This window comes from Protomyctophum bolini (genome assembly GCF_963924005.1).
Source record: "Protomyctophum bolini genome assembly, chromosome: 24".
NCBI classification, from domain to species: domain Eukaryota; kingdom Metazoa; phylum Chordata; class Actinopteri; order Myctophiformes; family Myctophidae; genus Protomyctophum; species Protomyctophum bolini.
Genome location: NC_137885.1, coordinates 17,999,574 through 18,016,575, shown reverse-complemented (window position 1 = coordinate 18,016,575; position 17,002 = coordinate 17,999,574). Strand labels below are relative to the sequence as shown.

General features: G+C 44.9%; 1 protein-coding gene across 1 annotated transcript in view; it reads left to right on the top strand.

Moving 5' to 3' along the window:
* LOC308311582 (transmembrane protein 163a-like) overlaps window positions 1–17,002 on the top strand; it is a 38,106-nt gene that overhangs the window by 18,992 nt on the left and 2,112 nt on the right. The window contains exons 5-7 of the mRNA XM_080758322.1: window positions 5,629–5,725; window positions 16,165–16,276; window positions 16,601–16,742. Coding sequence (XP_080614448.1) covers window positions 5,629–5,725; window positions 16,165–16,276; window positions 16,601–16,742 — 351 coding nt within the window. The remainder of the gene's footprint in view (window positions 1–5,628; window positions 5,726–16,164; window positions 16,277–16,600; window positions 16,743–17,002) is intronic.

Here is a 17,002-nt window from a genome sequence, read left to right as displayed (position 1 = left end):
AGACGTCTCGCGTCTTATCTCTACCTGCACCATAATCGAGCCGTGTGCCTGTGTGTGTGTATACAGTCGAGTGTGGGTCTCTGTTAACTGTGTGCACCTGTGTGTGTGTGTGTGTGTGTGTGTGTGTTCCTCAGTTCCTGTTGAATAGACAGGGTGCCAACGGCGAGTGTTAAAATGTCTGAGTGATGAAATGTAAGCCTATCTCTGTCTATTCACCAGGTGGTCCCCCAGGGTCCTATATTTTCCCCCTTTCTTTTTTCCCTTTACACAGACTCTCTATATAGCCTAGTAGATCTACAAGCCCTCAAGAGCTCCTATATTCGGCAAATGTTCATACATTTTCGTCGAATGCTCACCCGTTACGACCTGCCCAGATAGGAATGCTACGGTAACAGGTTCATGTGATAAAGCACTTAAACCCTCTAGACGTAATTGGACCGCTGTTGGCTCTGTACTTTACACACAGGCCGGTCTGTTCAGTCGCCGGAACGCTAGTAGTGACTTTTTACACAAATTGCTCTTCATTGGCTGTCCTTCAAGCCAATGGGGAGTCCGCAATGCTTTCCCATACTCGGGCGTAAGAACGGCATCACTATCATATAATATAAAACAATATAGATGCCTCATTGGTCGCTGCAGTTCGTTGGAGCGACCCGTCTCCAACAGGAGGAAGTCAAGCGGAATTGCTGAAGGCACGCTGCGTGCCTGCTTCCCTGCCACTCAAGTAACTACTGGCCAATCACAGCGCTTCTTTTCCCGGGACTTCCGTTTACATTGCAAAAGCAAGTGCCGCTGGGAAAAAGGGAGTCATGCCTCCGATTTGCCTACCGATCGTCTGCTTACCGAAAGCTTCCACTTTGCTTCCATTATGCTTCACAAGGACTCTCGGGGAAAGCTTGCCTCCATGTTGCCTTCCCTCGAGATACAGACACCCTACCTTTACTGTATATGTCTATGGTCACTATAGTCACGCAGCAAACATGGGCATCCTAAAGGGAATCCACTCCAGTAAACATATGTAGCTGAGCTCAAGGGAAAAATCTTCTTGTAGGGAAGGAATGTTTTAGTGTGTACTGTGTACACACCTGATAAATTACTCCCCCTCCACACATAAACACCAGATCTGTAGCACATTATTACGCTTACTGGACTAGCTACTACATTCAGAGGATAGGTTTAAAATGGAGAAAAACTGCACTGATGATGGGTGCATGTGTTTGGTCCGACATACTAGTGTCCTATGGTCATGAGTCTGACACCCTACCCAAAACCTAACCTCACAGGAAGAAAGCCACAGGTTAGTTTGAACCTGCCATGGGTTAGTTGTAACTGGCAGCGCATCTCGGGAGCGACAGTGTTTGCCTGTTGAAGTCGGACTTTAGTATGTCTAACAAACATATGCATCCTCTGATGACACTTGAAAGAACACCCGAGACTTGTATTGCAGTTAGAACTGGTACCATGTATTGAAAGTATAGGAAGGAAAACAAACATTCACACAGTATGGCCTTTCACAGTATGGAGACATCTATTCACTAACACAATCCAACCACTGCACCTCTTTCAATAAAGCGGACGGATCAGCCCTTCACTCTTTCACTCAAGCCCAGGTAAAGCAGTCAGTATTTAGTCAAATTGCCTACCCACCCTGGCAGGACAAGAAGAGCTGTTGTCCAGAGTAGCGGTGAAGATCAGGTTCGAATGGAAATCACTCCAAGTTGGCTGAGGCTCATCATCTTTACACACACCAGAACTCTTCAGTCAGGGAACTTCTAGCCTGTGTATGACATGAAGGCCACTTGTAAAATGCAAGTATGGTACTGGGTGTGTTCTTTTTTTCAATCTACACCAAATCTCAGCCAAAAATAGCAAATCTACAAGCTCACACATCTGACGAATGTTTCCCCCAGAATATTATGGATGCTATTGAGGTTCAAGTAGTTAAACAAAATGTACTGTCTCTGTACTGACCTGCAGCTCCATTTCACCTGTCTGCAAACTGACTCTGCCTTCAACCAAGCTGTGACTGGTTGCTAATTGTTGTGACTAGTTTAATGACTGCTGATTGCCAGTTGTGGAATCACCCACCCACAGGAATACACAGAACAGGCAACAAATGAATTTAATGCTGCATTGTGACAGAATCGTGACCGAGGGTACACATCATTAAGACAACATTCATTCACACATAGGTTCACACACACACACACACACACACACACACACACACACACACACACACACACACACACACACACACACACACACACACACACACACACACACACACACACACACACGTGCGCTCTGGGTCTTTTGGGATGTCTCACTGTCACACTGAAATTGTTAGAGAAGAAGAATGACGTCACTGTCACTGCAGACGAACCTGGATGTTGACACAAAGACAGCAAATAGAGAGACAGCGAGAGAGGTTTTATGTCATCCCAAGGTCCAGATTGACATGTATTGATGTTGAGCTTCATATCGATTGCGGCTCCATTTTTACACGGAGTAAAATAAACACAGAGGATTTTATTCTGTGCGATTCAACCTGCATTCAGCTCCATAAAATGACAGGGTTAGGGTTGAACAGTACAATGAACGACATGAAGTCTCATTCAATACATTGTATGAGGTGAATGATCACAGACCATTCAGCAACTCATTAAGGCTAATGACCGGGTCTTTGTGTCTTAATGCATGATCATAGTGATAAATGCAGGAGGATCAGTGTTGCCTTCAAAGGGCAGACGAAGGACCCCTCTAATTATTGCTGCCTGCATAGCAGAGATGAATTTTCATTAAGATGCTGTCACTGTGGCAGCTAATTGCCATGTTTGCACAAGGACACAGACACTTGTTAGCTTTGCTGGTAATTGGCTTTCACCAGAGGGCCTTGTTGTTGTTGTTTCCTCTCTGCAAGGATGTCAGGCACACATTTGAAATATGTATTTATGTGCACATAAACACGAGTAGGAGAGCGCCTTGTCCAAATGAAGGACTGCCAATGCGGTCAGACAATAGGAAAACAGCCAGTTACAAAGTCCCTTGACGGCAGAACATTGTTACGTTTAATACAGTTGACACAGCAGATCAATCATGGATAAAGGAAACAACACCTCTTCCAAATTGAGCGAACGGCTTCCAATAATAAGCAGTACCTTGCTAACTGTCCTCATAACCAACTTGTGCACGACGCACGTGCCTAGAGGGTACCACCAGAGATCTGTAGCCTGGCCGTGAGACGCACGTGCCTAGAGGGTCCCACCAGATATCTGCAGCCTGGCCGTGAGACGTGCACAAACATGCGCACGCGCGCACACACTAATCATTTTCCTGTTGCTTTCACTTACAGTCAGACATCAAGTGTCAGTGATCATGTGTGCATGCATGCACGTGCATCAGGTGACTCTGAAGTTACAGCCAAGGAAACTGCGTTGCTTACTTTTGGTGCCACATAGCTTGGCACTGTATAGTTATTTTAGTTCAATCAAAATCAAAATGTACAATTTCTTGCTAGAATATCATGATGATCACGATTATGCTTGCACATCCTGGGACAAAAAATATGATGGCATGTCAGATATAGAGGCCAGGCTGAAAGTGGTTAACCCATTAAGACCTGAGGACACATCGGCGTCACCTTTTAACCAGTCTGCTATTTTTGAGAAATCGTGAAGATGTGGCACAAATTATTTTTTTCCAGTGAACGTTTTTAACTCAAATCTTTGCTTCTGGGGGCTCCCTGGAACAACATATTTTCAGATGGGCGTCAACGGCCAAATACAGATAATTCTGGGGGTCCTTGACATGAAAATGTTTGACAACCACTGATACAGAAACATATGTTTTTCAGAAAACCATGAATATTGTAGAATCTGGTCTCAGTGGTTAAGAATCAACTGCAGAGATTCAACATTCATTGTGAAACACTGGAAGTGAAATGACAACACTGGGACAAGAGCTTCTGTTGAATAATACATCCTACCTACAACATGCTGGATGCATGATCAATGACGTGTCCACTGCCTGCTTGCTTTCTATTTGTCTAATGTTGTGCGGTGCTGAGCTGTGTGTCTCTGTGTGTACTGTGATTGTGTGCCTCTATTTTGGTGTCTAAGTGAAAGCAACAGTAAAATGATTAGTTTGTCGTGTGTGTGTGTGTGTGTGTGTGTGTGTGTGTGTGTGTGTGTGTGTGTGTGTGTGTGTGTGTGTGTGTGTGTGTGTGTGTGTGCTCGTGCGTGCGTGCGTTGAACAGCCCATTGACGTCCTCTCTCTCCAATTGTTGCCGTGGTTACCTTCTGACCAAAGCCCAGGGCACCACCGAGTTGACTCTCCAGCATAGCCCTTACACACACGCACGCACGCACTCACGCACTCACGCACGCACAGACCATGCATGACCAGCAAAGATGCTGTAGTTGCTGTATCTCCCTGCAGACTCAGTTAATTGGAGTTTAAAGTAAACCTGCCTCTTCGGAACAGCCCCTCTGAGAACATCAGAACAACATCCACAGAGGGAGGGAGGGCGGGAGACCGACCGACCGACCGACCGACCGAACCACAGACAGACAGACAGACGGAGGGAGAGAGGGAGAAGGAGAGAGGGAGGAGGGAGAAGGAGAGAGGGAGGGAGGGAGTCAGGGAGTCAGACAGGTTGTCAGACAGGGAGTCAGACAGTGAGAGGGTTTACTAATGCCTACTTTATATGTCGCTTGCCACCAAGAGCTGATCTGCAGATTGACAGAGAGGTTGAAGACAGTGACAGAGAGAGTGAACAGAGTGATTTGGACACAGCTACCCACTTTGCCCAGCTGTTCATATGAAGGCACCCTGCTCTCTCTCTCTCTCTCTCTCTCTCTCCCTAGTTGTTCTCTGTGACTCTTCTTTTTTGTAAAATAAATCTTTCTTTCATGATTTATACATGCACTGCAGCCTACAAAGGGGGAGAGGGGATTTAAACCTATCGTTATGTTAAAATCAAAGCCATGGAGGATAGGATGTCAAAATAAAACACCCAGAACCTTGAAATGATGGAAACTGGAATTGTGAGCTTGTAGAGCGGCCATTTCTTTTGGCAGAATAGGGATGCTAGGGTTCAAGTGGTCTCAACGGTTCTTTCCTCTATCTCAGGTGTTTTCAACAGGTGGTCCGTGGTATTGTATGTGGCTCCTGACCATGCATTTAATAATTTGTTTGATACGTTGATTTAAAAAAAAATCTTTCCAGCAGTTGAGAAACCGTGAACTGATCTGGTGTCCTATGATGACCGACCGTCCATGTAGTCATTTACTGACAAGTGGGAGGTCAAGAAATTCAACAGAAAAGGAGAGTTAGAATCTCAAGAGGGGGAAGCGCACCGGATTGTCTGGTTGAGTCATTATTATTAGGAAATTATTAGTAGTCCGTGGAACATTGGTTGAGAAACGATGCATACACATGGGATGCATATTGCATAGCAAGTGTTACAAAAGCACTAATCTTAGCCCACGTCCAAACCCAACACAGCAGTGCATGGTCCCCAGGTTGATTCTAAGTCAGGGTGGTGGTCCCTCGTTCACAATCAGTTGAAAACCCCTGTTCTCTCTCTCTCTCTCTCTCTCTGTCCTCCCAACCCCACCCCCACAGAGCCTGTACGATTCTGGGTGTCGTCTTCATCCTGTCCTCGCTGTGCATCCTGGGTAAGGCCATCCACGACCTGGCCACCGGACTGCTGCCTGAAGTGGTAAGACCAACGCCCCCTTCTCCAGAGCAACACTAGCCTCGGTATACCCCGCAGGCTTTTATCTGTATTTGTATCTGCTTGTCATTTCTGGTCAGGCTATAACAACACTGACAGCTCTCTGGGATAACATGCACACTATATTATACTATATAGATTGTCATATTGATCATTTGTTCATCACATACCCATAAACCAATAGCCTGACAGTATGGGCAGTATAGGTTGTGCCTGCAACTATTGATTATTTTCTTGGCGATTTATCAAAATTGCTGACAGCATGGCAGCAGCTGCTGCATGGCGGGCCTCGCCCTTGTTGATACGCAGCGTGTTTTCATTCCTATGCCCCTTGATAAAACCCTAGGGCTGATAATCTCTCATATCAGCCCTTTTATCATTCACAGCACTTGCCAAGACCAATTTTTTTTGTCGCTATTTGATTTAAAAACAAAACAACAAAAAATGCATGAAAAAAGTTTATAAAGCTGACATTTCTTTTAACAGCACTATAATGTGATACTGGCTGATGCCATTTTATATTACCATCCGAACAAAGCCAAACCTTTCTCCACTGTTTGGAATAGACCCAATAAACTGGGTTTCACAACTGAATTACAGTGTAATTCTAGACTAGAGTAAATAAACATTTCAGGACTAGGACATTGGATCAGGTGATATCTTTTACACACCAGATTAAAAGCTCAGCGACAGGTGCGTTGGCGGAGCAGCCTTAACAAGTAAAAAAAATCCGCACCTGCATACTGTCTTTGCTTGCTCAATAAATAATACATTTCTTAAATACATTTTGTCTAGGACTTTGGCAAGAATATTTGTCTCTTTGGTTTTTCAAGTGTAATCTAGAACATTAGGCATAGTGTTCACTGTTCACATTCTGGAAAGAAAGGCCACAAGAGCTTCTAGTGGACAGACATGACTGCTCATCACGGCTTGGACTTGGAGCTTACAGCTGGTTCAGTTTGAAGATGACGTTGAAATATATACAGTAGGTTTAGTCTAGTGGTGTAAAGGTCAAAAGGTTATTTTAGTTGTTATTCAAGACTGCACATGCCTCCTCCAATACACATGGAATGAATGGTCAGCCCATTCTCTCTCCTGCCAGGGACGAGTTTCACTGGGAGGACCACCTGGCACATGCACATTCCTTACAGTTCAACACCCCTGCTGACTGGCGCCCTGACAAACCATATAAATTCAGGCCCGGATTAACAATGGAATTTACTTGCGCTTAAGCCTGAGGGCCCGCAGCTTGCAGTGTCCTGTGCAACAGTGCAAGCCTTATAACTCCATTGGAGCAGCGGCGATAGTGCTGGCGGTGTGGTGAACGCACGCAAGTTCAATCACACAAACGCAAAACGTGTCGTTCTTGATCGAGTCATGCGCACGGCCGGCAAGCGAATCACTTGCACCGGCTCCTGCTGGTCAGTGTTTAGAAGCCTTATCAGATGCAAAGGACTGCAACCGACAGCTTTAATTACAGCTGGACCACAAGGTACAACCCCTCCACTGGGCACGTGCTTTTCTCTATACAGATTAGAGAATAGCACTGGGTGTTGTCTTCTGGACCCACTAAAAAGAAAATCGGCCATTCATTTTTCCCCTATAGAGATTTACAAAAATATTTATATCAATTATTTTAAGCCTAGAATGGAGCCATCCAGGATCCTGATGAGTCATGACTCATGACCATGGATTTGAACCTTTGATTCTCTGAAAAGACGCTAAACAAAGGGTATTTATTAAATGTAGTACATCATATAATTAAATACACAGAATCAATGTTTTCTTTTTGGTCATGATTCACCAGGATCCTGGATGGCTTGATTCTAGGCTTACATAATGTAAATCTCTATGGGGAAAATGAATTGGAGAGTTTTAAGTGGGCCCAGAAAACCACTGCTATGCTCTACACCTAAAGGAGGATTTAATTCACCAGAAAAAGCAACAAAATCTCTCATCCAAAGATGTTACGAAGCCTTCGGAGCAAATTCACACAGACAACTCAGAGCAGCTCCTGATCAGGAGATCAGTCACATGCTCTGAGTCTGACCACCATCATCTAATTGTGGCGAGCTGTTTAAACCTTACTTACTATTAATTATTGTTGCTGCTGCTCTGGCATCTTGCTACCTTGCTCTGCAGCTGGTTTGAGCTTAGTATTTTGCACTCCCAAAACCACCCCATGACCCACCTGTTATATTACCGTATGTGGGCTTTTCTAATATCCTCATGCTTACAGGAAATTAATGAAATGAGACAGAGCCTTGACGCCAAATAGGCTTATAGATACCGGTATTTATGCTCAATATTTTTGATACTTAGTTCAGTAAGAATATCTGTGTCCAAGAAAAACAGATTAAATCACGTTTTTATCACACTTGATCTGTAAGGTAGCCTACTGGCTCATTGCAAACTATGTCCATGTAAGATGAGATTGATCAGGTTTAGTTCTTGATAGCATCACAACTTTGATTCACAAAACAAATGTATTCTGGATGGAAAGTTCACAGAGAGCTTGGAAGCCTGACATTTTTCTCATTTTGCTTGTGCATTATTAATGCTATCATTAGTGCATGAGTGAGCTAAATCCACCGCCTCCAAAACGCAGCTGCAACATGCTGATGCAGCAGCATTGGTCATAGCAGTCCTTGACTTGCGGCTGTGAATCAGGCCAGACTCCACGGTGACGAGGATAAAGGAGATTTGAACCTCTCTCACCATGTCATAGCCCCAGATCCCCATTCGGGTCTCCTTCCATGACTTGGCCTTTTGTAGCATGACGTCCTGCTCAGATGAGCTGACCCAGGAGCCAAGACCCAAGATACTTGAAGTCCTTTCAGGGTTGTCACACAGACAGAACCTGACCTGGCTTTGTCTTTGCATTCAGCCTCCACTTTGCGGACCAGGTCTTGTGCCTGATCCCTCACCCTCATCAGAGAGCACTGCAGTGTGTTGTTGTTCTGTCTCCACTATACTGCTGGAGGGCATATTGACCTACTCCTCTGGGCCAATCTGAGCTCAGCCTCCCACCCGACGATAGCTCTGCACGCTGCAAAGTCGAGGGAATTAAGGGACGAACCTAGAGCTAGGGTCCCCTTGTAGAACCCCTGCTGTGACCTATTTGTTTCATATATATATATATATAGTGTTATCAACTTGGGAAAAGGGGGCGGTGCTCCAATAAGGCCTCTCGTCAAAACTTGCTCCAATGGATAGAAACGAATGCCTTCTTGAGAGACAGAATTTGAGCAAATGTTCACTTTTGGGCTAACAAAACCAGCTGTATTTAGGTAAGACACAGACATTTGACATACAGTAACAGACTCTCATTTGAAAGGAACCCAACAATAGCAGATGTGTCAGATGTGTATCATTAGACAGATCTTTTCTGGTGGAGCCGATATGACAGGGTATGTCATGAGGCACATAGTAAAATCCTCCGTGATAATATAGTGCACAAATAACCAAATGGATGAGTAATTGTGCATTTGTTTAAATTTGTGCACTCTCAAAGTTATAAATGGATGAATTAACATTTTACTGTGTACAGTAAATACACATGACCACAAGATTGAGGGCAACACAGCATAACAGAGCCTCCTGTATTTATTCCAATCCACATGATTACAAAAATATATCACACGGTGACGACCCAAATGCCTGATCGCAATGGGTCAGCAGTTGCGCTGCATCTCCGATCTGCTTGAGTCACCAGTTCACCACTGACTGTCATCATGTGAGCAACATTCACAGTTTCTCACATGGTGAAAGGAGCCGTTTGTGGTCAGAGTTTGACTCATGCAGGGCAACTGCTGACAGTGCCGAGTAGCACAGTAGGAGCCTGCCAATGCTAAGAGTCCCACAGCTAGAGCCGAAAGTGGTAATCAGATAACATATGTTAAGGCTCTGCCTCAGCCAAAACTACTACAAAAACTATGTGCTCTTATGTGCCATGGACCAGAGGTCCAACCACTGGTACTTGTACCAATAGTGGTACTTGAGCCCCTCTGGTGGTAAACAGAGGAGTTGCCCCCCAAAAAAGGGAGAATAAAGACAAAAGTTGAATGAAATATTTATATTACTACAGGTGTAGTTCTGACCAAGCAACTGGTTGAAATAGGCTCTCCAGCCGTGCTGAAATGGGCATGACAGCATACCTATCCTTAATAGAAGAGTTGAGAACGGATGAATCACATTAATCGTGCCGATTAGTGATTAGACAGAGCAGAGGTTTGTCAGAGCAGCAGCATTATGACCGTGAGCTATACCACACCAGTCTGATGGTGCGGTTTAGACCATACATGGGCACCTGGCGGACATGCTCATAATGGCGGCCATGTTTGATGAGAGCCTTTGCATAGCACAATGACAGCAAGAGATGTGATGGTTGTCGAAGAATGGCCAACAAGCGAGGTCCACGGGTGCAGTACTTAGTTTAGAATTGTTTTTGTTTAGACTAGTCATTGGTTAGACCAGTCATTAGTCCTACAACTACAACCTATCTCAAACCCTCACCCTAAACCTAACCTCCCACGGGGTAGCACACCTAAACCTAACCTTAACCCATGTCTAACCATAATGCTCAGAGGAAAGACAAATGGAATATGGCCACAGTTCCATAATAACAGGCGGCCCTTTTTCAAAGTAAAAGTTAAAACTGGGGACGGCTGGTGTGGTATGGATGTTATGCTTTTGAGTGCGTTAAATCAAGCGTGGAACAGATGGATTCAAAAACCATGTCAGAGCAGTGAACAGTCATACGGGGTGGGAGGCGGGAGTGTGATGAGAGTTCTGTCGCAGATCATCTGAGGAGAGAGTGTGAAGTTTAACGGATGACAGCTTGTGATGACGCCTCAAACGGAGACAGAGGTTATTTTAGTTAACAAAACACATCGCCATCTTGGAATGTCACCATTCCACTTGGCCTATTGGGAGTGCGCATGCCAAGTTCCACGCCGTTAGGGCCAGCAGTGCGGCAGATTGAACTGTTCACGGACAGATAGACAAATAAATGTTCAGACGGACAAGGGGTGAAAACAGTCTAAAGCCTCCTCTTAAAATGGCAATAAAGGTTGCTTTCAGTAATACGGCAACGGAAATGTTGGGCAGCTCCAGCTAATTTAATGAATTTACTGACCTAAAGAGTCAGCATGGCGGTGTGAGGGCGGGGATACATTCTTCAAACAAACACGTTTATCAGAAGTTACAAATGATCCATCGGCAGACCCTTTCATTTGTTTTGAGTAAAGCAAATTGGTCCGCTTCAGTGCAGTACATTGTCAGTCACACTGCAGTGTGTATGTGTGCATAGTGTGCCTCAGTGCAGTGTGTACAGCAGTGGTTCCCAAACTTTCAGCCTGCGGACCCCCCATTTGAAAATATATCCGAAGGACCCCCATAAGAGAAGATATTTGCGACTCTAGCAGTGATATTCAACCATTCAAGGGCCCCCGGTTAGATTTTCTTTTGATTTTTATTAAGGATCCCCATTAGCTGGTGCCGTAGCAACCAGTTAGTCTTCCTGGGGTCCACATAAGAATAAACATTACAGTAGAAGAATAAACATTACAGTAGTTTACATTATGTTTTGACCTGAATTTGGCTACGGTCCCGTATTCAATGCCATTCTCTGGGACCCCAATTTATATTGTAAAAGCAATGTTAATTGAACTGAGAGTGCCATTTGGTTCCATTTGTACACTCTTTGAGCTACAGACCCATAAGGGTCCATTTGGTTACTAACTATCATTTAGCTGCATGGGGACCCCCTGGAACTCCCTCAAAGACCCCTAGGGGTCCCCGGACTCCACTTTGGGAACCACTGGTGTACAGTATGTGTCTCAGTGCAGTGTGCATGTGAGAGAGGGATCTTGAAAGAATGTCACAACTCTCAGGTGTGACTGACAACGCAGCAGCAGTCACACCTCTGGGAATAGAATCATCATCCAGTTGCTAGGCGATAGTAATGGGCTCCGATATATGAACAGACTTGTGTCACCACCAAGAATGTGGATCTGACAAGGAAATATCAAGTCTGGGAGGATCATCTTAAGGCTATGCTTCTTCAAACTTCAAACTCTATAGTCAATATATTTTTAAGACTTTGCCTCTACAGAGCAAAAATATGGAGTGTTAAATAAATTATTATTATTTATTATTTAAAAAAGAAATAAAAATGTATGTATCCTTTAAACCTTAATGCTTGCCTATATTGATCTGATGTCGTGTCTTGCCTCTTAGCTTGACTTGCATGTGTAATAAAAACAGGTTTGGACGACAACTGTAACACAAGCCTCCCCCAAAACAAAAGAAAGAATCCCTTTTCCCAGTGTGTGTGTGTGTGTGTGTGTGTGTGTGTGTGTGTGTGTGTGTGTGTGTGTGTGTGTGTGCGTGCACGCGCACACATTTTAAAAGGTTTCAAAATGCCATCACACACTGCCAACATGAAACCAGTTTGTACTGTTTGTGACAACTTTCTGGTGGGTTGGGTCAACATAGAGTTTTATATAAGGGCCAACCTAATCTAATCTCTCATACTGTAATTTACTGATGCATTGGGTCAAGCCATGCTGGGCACGACCTACGCTGTAGAGTGCATTGCTGGAATGTGGTGTTGCGATTGGTCGTAAAATATCGTATCCAGGGGAAATACATCTGATGGATGTTCCGGACCGACACTTCCGGCTATGCACTCTCTGCCTTAGGTTGTGACCAGGCTTTTCTCTTCGCAGATCAGTAAGGCTGGGACCGAGGCTAGGGTCAACCTGATCAAACTGTAATTTAATGATGCATTGAGTCATCCTGATGCTTTGGGTCAGCATCCTGCAGTGCTGACCCATTCTCTTCTATAAGACAAGTTATATCAAACAGTTTTTTTATTCTTTTGGGTTCAGGCAGGAGTGGGTACAAGCTATAAATAGCTAAAGTCTTTCATCTCTCCTCACTGCATGATATCTCTCTCTCTCTCTCTCTCTCTCTCTCTCTCTCTCTCTCTCTCTTATGAAATGTTAATAAGCTACCTCAGCTACTTTGGCATGCTGTGGAGAGTGTGTGAGAGAGAGAGAGAGAGAGAGAGAGAGAGAGAGAGAGAGGGGAAATAGAGAGAAAGGGAAGACAAAGGACGTAGAGACGAGACAGCAGGGAGCACGAGGGAGGGGGATGTGCATGAGGGAGCGTGCAGGAGAAGCGGTTTGCCTGGTGGACGTAGTGACACCTCAGTCGGTCTTCTTGTTCTTGGCCTAATTAGTGTCAGGAGTCTCTAAATGCCAAGCGGAACCACAGCCCTTAATGCCTTCACCACCAAGAGGAGGAACGTGCTCTCCAGCCTCAAGAAAGATAACTCGCTTTTACTGGACAAACAATGCTTTGTAGAACTAGTTTGCACAGATGTCATTGATAAAAGCACCAAATTAATGTAAAACAATACTCACCCACCACAGGTGGCTGTGTTTGTCGAGGAAGCATGCAAGGCATCATGTCCATGTTGCTGCACTATGGGGTTGGGAGGGGATGAGTGGTAAAAGCAGAACCCAAATGCAAGGACAACTGAAGCAGTTAAACTCAAAAGGTATTTTATTTAACTAATCTAATGGTTAAACAGTGCAGATAAGTACCAACACCGGGCGTAAACACACAGATTCTCAGACATACTGGCTAACACACTAGGACAAAGAGGGCTATGAATTGGCAGGATACTAACTAGACACAGGTGACAGGATAGGCTGGTGCAAACAGGACACAGGTGACCAGGGTTATACACTAATCAGAGTGGGGAGACGAGACAGTAAAACCACAGACCATATTGGTTAAATCTATTCATGACTTATCTGACTGAACTATGAGTTAAACAGCTGCTAGTAGGGCAGACAGGAGGTACAAGAACATTACCACCCTGTGGATAGCCCTGGTTCTGGACCAGGGCTAATGGTGACCCTCGTTTACATGACCCGCTGCCTCTGCAGCATTCACATCCTAATCAACACTCACGTGCCTGGGTGGCATTATGTTTGTGTGTTCTGTGTCTCATGAGCACGTGTCCGACGTTAACAACGCATCTATGTTACAAAATCTGCACCCACCCTCCTCCCTCCAACAATCAACCTCCAGTTCACCAGTTGAGCTCCCCCTCCCCTCACCTGACTGTGGCCTGGGGTGTTCTGTGGTCTGGAATGTTCAAAGTTTTTGGGGTGAAATTGAGCTCAGAAAACAATACAATTACCAAAACTTTCACCAGACCTTTAAAGCACCAACAGGCCACTTAAAAGTACGGCTCTATTATTCTGGACGGGTAGCTCATATTGCCATTGCCAAGTGTAAATGTCAAAGAAGCTCCTTAGAATTCTGGCCAGGTCCCATTGCGGGCATGCACGTGGCTGTGTGGTGTGTGTCATGTGCATTGCAAGTGGATATCAGCGTGTGTGTGTGTGAGTGCGGTACGTTTGAGTTTGAGTGTGTGTACGTGCATGTGGTTGGCATAAAATGTGCAATCACATGTGCATGCACACATTTCCTCTTCCTGTGGGGAAGTGTAAATGCCACCCCTCCCTGTCTGGGGCATGCAATAACTGCTGGGGAGATAACGAGTTGAATCCGCCTGAAAAGGTCACCGGAGTGCGGGGGTTTCCGATCATAAGTTGACACCGTGATTCATGCATTTAGAGTTATGCTGTATTCAGCCTGCAAGGGAGGCATGTGACAGGTGAAGTGCAGCGTCAGTACAGGTATATAAGGCAGATATTTTCCCCTGGCAGATGAACTGAAATGTGGATACGATCCATAAAGCAGATCCCCAAATTGCTGACGGGGGTGGATCTGGTCACCGATTGATCCGCGTTAAACTGGGAAATGTCTCCGTTCGATTTTCGTATTGAACGTTTGTCCCTGCGGTACCATAACCGTGACTCAAGTATGGATGTTTTGATATTTTTTCCTATCATCTCACGGCTGCCTGTGTACTGTTACCGTATAATGTATATCTCCTGCTTTGATGTCAGTAAACCTTGTCAACATCACAGCTCTCTCGCACTCCGCTCTCAGCTCCAAGGTCCTGGTGCAATATTAATGTTGCTGCAGAAATAAGTAACACAGCATGCATCAACTTTCTCATTTCTCAGCAGTGGTGGAAAAAGCACTCTCTTTTTTTACTTAAGTATCACTACTGCAACTACTCCGTTACAAGTAAAAGTCCGGAATAAAAAAATTTACTTCAGTAAAAGTACAAAAGTATTGGCATCAAAATGTACTTAAAGCGGGTGCAGTACTAAGTTCCGACCAGTCAGACTCATTGGTCCGACAACGACAACCTACCTCAAACCCTAACCTAACCATAACTACAAGCACGTAGCAGCACATGTTCGCCAACCTTAACGCATGTTCGCCAACCTTAACGCATGTTCGCCAACCTTAACGCATGTTCGCCAACCTTAACGCATGTTCGCCAACCTTAATCCGGTCATTTTCGGATGACTGGTCAGAAAAGCGTGCAGACCCCACTTAAAGCACTAAAAGTAAAAGTAGTCATTATGCAGAATGTCCAATTTTGAGTTTTCAAATGTATACAAATCTTTTGAAAATAGCAGATCTACAAGCTCACAACTGTGACGCATTGTGAGCTTGTAGATCTGCTATTTTCAAATGGCCAAAATGTATATATGGCTTTAGTGTTTACTGTATGTTTTGTAATAATAATCAACGTAACTAGTAACAAAAGCTTTCAAATAAATGTAGTGGAGTTAATTAAGTACAATATTTCCCTCTGAGATGTAGTGGAGTAGAAGTAAAAGTATTGGAAATTGTTAATACTCAAGTAAAGTACAAATACCTCAAAATTGTACTTAAGTAAATGTACTTACAGTAAGTAAATGTACCACCACTGCTTCTCAGCCAGTATGTCTCCAAGTGGGAGTGCGAGTCCTTTTTAAGGTTTTCTTTTTCTCCAGTGCTGATAGTTGAGATAACACACCTAATTGTAGGATTTGCTTCATCTTTTGATCGCCGATAATTGCCCACTGCGTTTGCCGTTGAGGATTTAGGATAGGATAATGCTTTTATCAATTCCCGGCGGCGGAAATAATAGTGTAAAAGTGTTATCGTTCCCTCAGCGGGCAATTATGTGCAATCAAAAGCTAATCGTTTTGGTGCTGAGCAACGGTTCTCAAAGTGAGAACCCTCGGGTCCCTCTCAGAGTGTACAAAATGGAACGTACCCTCATGGGTCCATTTGCACGCTTTCAGAGTTATGGGGGTCCTTGAAATTCCAAAGTTTCAGAGAATCGCATGTTTGTCTGGATGCATTGTATTTGTAACTCAAATGGGTCCTGCCTGAGACTCCTGACCCACTGTTTGGGAAACAGTGGTGTTATTGTAACTGATACTATCACTCTCTCTCTCTTTCTCTCTCTCTCTCTCTCTCTCTCTCTCTCTCAGGATGACTTCTTGTTCAGCGTGTCCATCGTCAGTGGGGTGGTGTGTATCATACTGTCTGTATTCAAGTTCATGCTCGGCAGGGTGCTCACCAGCCGAGCCCTCATTACTGACGGTATGTCAAACGCACACACGGGCACGCAGCACCGACCTCCCCCTCCCCCTCCCCCCCCCCCCCCCCCCCCCCCCCCACACACACACACACCCTCACATACAGTGCGCCGATTGTTTATTCTATAACACAGCAATTCCCAAAACTGTCTGGATCAGGGCCCACTTAAAAATCTCGAAAGCGGGAAAAAAACCGATTTATTTTCATCATGACGGCCCCCTACGGTCGCAGCCCACCGGGAATATGCCCGGTATGACCTGTGGCCAGTCCAGCCCTGTTTGTACTTTGTACTAAAGTTAAGTCTGAACACTTTTCCCACCACTGCAGGTTTCAACTCTTTGGTGGGTGGTGTCATGGGCTTCTCCATCCTCGTCAGTGCAGAGGTGTTCAAGCACAATCCCCAGGTGTGGTACCTGGACGGGACCATAGGAGTTCTCATAGGCCTGATCATCCTGGCCTACGGAGTCAAGTAAGTGTGTCTCTGCAATAAGTGTGAAACTGCCTCCCCCCCTGGCCAGCCGGGGCGCCTGATGGAGGACAAAGGAACTGGTTGGAATAAAGTGTTCATTCCGCGCTATACGTCCAACTGGGGAAACTCCCCCCCCTGTCAGGTGAAAAGAGAAGCGGCATGGACTCCGAGTCCTCATGCATTGAAGGAAGCATGAGGTCAGTCCGTTGTTCTCTCCAGGTTGGCAGAGGGAGTGTAGGATTACATTAGATAATTGACAC